The following is a 3,689-nucleotide window of genomic DNA, read 5'->3' as shown; positions in this document are numbered from 1 at the left end:
CAGCTTCGTTTTTAATTACTGAAAAAAATTTGGTGTTTAAAACAAGGGTTTCAGAGGCCTTAATTGCTCTGCAAATACAGGCCCCTTGCAAGGCACCGCTCTGGACGTGCCTCCTCGCGTTCTCCCTCTGCCCCGCCCACCCCTGTTCTTCCTTGAGTCATCTATCAGATACCCACGTTTCCAAGTTCAGTATGAATTAAGATACAGCGTAAGCTCAGGACGGCCCTTCATGTGACCATTTGGGAGTCCAGGCTCTTCTTGCGTCAGGCCTAGCTGGAGGCCAAGGTAAGAACTGGGACTTGGATTAAATCATCCTGCCCTTCAGATACTGCTGGTTAGCCTGCCCATCAGAACTCTCCGTTCGTCTCCAAATGGGCTTCTCCTCTGAATTGCACCCAGAGATGGAGAGCGGGGTAACCGAATCTGTTAAAAAGCCGGAGTGCCTGCAAACCAGCTTTTCTTTCCTCTTTGTGATGCTGGGTCAAGATCTGTTTAGTTAACCTTTCCCGGCTCAGTGACGAGAAAAGGCCTGCTCTTTCCAGTGAGTGACATAATCCACAAGTGCTCCATCCTCGACCTTCCTGTAAGACCGAGTTGCTATCTTGGCTTGTGTGTTCCACCTTGAGCCTGTACCTTTTTCCCCTCAGTCCGAAGCCAGTCCTTGCCATACTCCTGCCTGTTGCTCTCTGGCATGGGCTGCAGTGCTAACTTTATCCCAGGAGGGTTCTGATTTCTCTCACTTAGGGCATCTAGGTAATCAAGCTAACACCACTTTTCCAGGCTTGCTTTTTCAAGTCAACAAATGCGTGTGAAAATGTTTACTATATATAGAAAGCTACATACTCTCTGTTTCTGCTAGACATAGAATTCCTCAGACTACCCTCGTAGAATACTCACTACTGTAATACATAAAGTTGTATTATAGGTGTATAAAAGACGTGGAGGAAGTACAATCCCTAGTAGAGAGAGATCTCTTTTGGTAGGGTGAATAATCCAGTTAGCAAGGTGTGGGCGGGGAGCACCCTAGTGCCTTATTGAACCCATTATCCCCTTATTGGTTGTTGGTTGCAGGGCTGTTTTGTAGGCAAGCACCTGTACAAATTGGTGCTGAAATTGGGTTGTGTGGGACAAAGGATTAGAGTCAACAGGAGTCTATGCTGGCTGCCTCAGAGCTGGCGGCCAAGGGCAAGTTCAAGGAGAAAGTGGTTATAGCTGGTGTGAGCTATAACCTCCTAGAAATCATCAATAAACCATGACCTAATAAATAAACTGACTACAAGTTTGGAATGGTGTAAAATCAGAGACATCCTAGGGAAAGATAGTCATGGACTACGTAAATACATTTCATTTTCTTAGTTTTCCCTCCTTCAAAAAGGTGTTAAAAGCACCTTCTAACACTGACTAGATTTCTATATTCTTTTTCATTTGGAAACATTGATAACCATGAGCAAAATTAAAACCATTCATATTTTCAATACTCAGAGATAGCCACAACTAACAAAGTATCCCTACCCATCTTTCATATATAAATATAGCCTCTATATTGTGTGTGAAAGAGTCTTTGACTATACAAGCAATTCCAACAATATTGTCTATGTATATTTTCTTTATAATTCAACAGGTTCATAATATTTGTAAAATCTTACTGCTGTTTTCATTCAACATTTGATATAAGCATTAATCCTTTTGATTACATCTTGAAAATTACAATGTGAAGATTGTAGTTCTTCACATAGACTACCATAGTGTACACAATGAATTCCATATTGTTAGATAATTATAGTATTTCGGCGCTATTTGCTGTCATGCATAATATTACTACAGGAATGTTACTGCATGGATGGCATAACTATATTTAGTCAGGGCATCTTTTCACACACTGAAAAGCACTTTGTCGTTGGAGGTAGAATTTTATACTTGCCTGAAATGAAGCTGACCAGATAGAGCCCCAATGGTCCATGCAGAGTTTCAAAGGGCTTGCCAAAAGCATTGTACATGAAGAAGGCTGTCCCCACCATGGTTAAGACGACAAGAATCATGGAGAAGAGAATAATATTGACGTGGATGCTTACAGGGATGGCTTGGACCAAATCTGGGAAGACTGAGGATAAACCAAGATTTAGAGGAATTTTATGGTCAGTATTCTGCAATTGCAACTTAAAAATGTAAGCCTTCTTCTCTTACATGCTTTCAAACAATCACTAAAAAGCATTTTGGTGAAGACATTTTTTTTCTCCCTTTACAAGGGGTTTGCCTAAAGATTTAAAAGTGGAATCATTTCATAGACCTCACCAGTATAATACAGCACTGGAGAGTGCCGGGATTCTTCTGCCCTTGATTGTACGACAGTGGATTTGTAACTCAAAAGTGGACATTTGGATGACCAGTGTTTTAATGATAGTTGCCGTCAATCACTTTTAAAATCTATCTAAACTAATGATAATATTTCAATTTTGAACATACCTTGGAGGATTCAAACATCAGGATATTTTCAAATATCATCCTTGATTATTTTAATGTAAATAAAATGGTTTCTAGGCCACAACAATAGTCAAGAATTGGGGATTTTCAATCAACTTCAATATTTTGATAAAGCACAAAGCTATGGGAAAATGATTTCTGCTACTACAAGAAATATTTTTCCATTCAGTAAGCAGGCCAAATCTATTTCTAGATTTTGTATTCAGGCCAAGTTATCCTTGTCTGCTTATGAAATGGAAGCCTTGAAACACAGCGAGTTTATCTGTGTCCTCGCCTCCAACACATCTGGACCACACAGGAAGGAAAGTGCAGTTCCATAAGTTTAGTTTCCCAAACTCTAGCCAGTGCTTAAGTTTTCCATTGAGCATCCACTCTGTGTCAGCCATTGCTTGGAAAACCAGAGGTGGCTGGAGCCATAAGACAAGACAGAGAAAGACCTAGATATCTCCCACAGAGCCTGTGAACTGATGAGAGCACACAGGCAAACGGTAAGTGAGCAAACAAATTCGATTGCTTATCTTCAAAGTGTTCACCAAGGTCTCCCTTTGCACGGCTGTTACTTCCCCTTTAAGAGTTAGTGATTTCTTCATTGCCTTTCCTCATTGCCTATATGAAGTAGCTTAGTTGTCCTTTATCATCCTATGGTAAAGACGATGCCACATGAAAACCCTTTAAAAAAAAAAATCTATGTTCTATAAACTGGGTCTCCTAAGTCCAAAACATTTAGTCAACGTGTAGGGAAAGGGAACCTTTGTGCCATTTTCCTGGGAGTTAAACCTTCTCGATGCTGGGCTGTCCATGCCCTTTGCTCGGCACCTTCTCCCAGGCTGGCCTCGAACTCGTGATCCTCCTGCCTCTGCCTCCTTCAGCAAATCCTACCGGTGTGCGCCACCACAACTGGCGGCACCTTCTCTTATTTATTTCTTGTTTATGCCTCTCTTGGGCATATTTAGGCACATGAGTCCGGTGAGATATTATAAATATGGTCAGTGAAAGGCTTAGAAAGAGCTTGCATGTCTAACAACAGTGCATGCAGTCCATACAAACAATTTTATAGATACTGGAGCAATTCTATAGGAACAGATGTGGAATTATCATCCGAATGTGATGTGAGATGGAAAGAAACAAACCATTTGGTGGGGGCAGCCAAAGGGGTGTGTTTATAACGATTATTTAAATACTCTGCTTTCCTGACTGAATTCTCTACA

At 41.1% G+C, this 3,689-nt stretch overlaps 1 protein-coding gene across 1 annotated transcript in view; it reads right to left on the bottom strand.

The window, feature by feature from the left end:
• Positions 1-321: 321 nt before the first annotated feature.
• Clrn1 (clarin 1) overlaps positions 322-3,689 on the bottom strand; it is a 23,206-nt gene continuing 19,838 nt past the window's right edge. Inside the window, exons 2-4 of the mRNA XM_032897044.1 lie at positions 1,922-2,101; positions 634-749; positions 322-423 (exon numbers count right to left, since the gene is read on the bottom strand). Coding sequence (XP_032752935.1) covers positions 322-423; positions 634-749; positions 1,922-2,101 — 398 coding nt within the window. The remainder of the gene's footprint in view (positions 424-633; positions 750-1,921; positions 2,102-3,689) is intronic.

The sequence above is a fragment of the Rattus rattus genome, chromosome 3, assembly GCF_011064425.1.
Source record: "Rattus rattus isolate New Zealand chromosome 3, Rrattus_CSIRO_v1, whole genome shotgun sequence".
In the NCBI taxonomy this organism is placed as follows: domain Eukaryota; kingdom Metazoa; phylum Chordata; class Mammalia; order Rodentia; family Muridae; genus Rattus; species Rattus rattus.
This window is presented reverse-complemented; position numbering and strand designations above follow the sequence as displayed.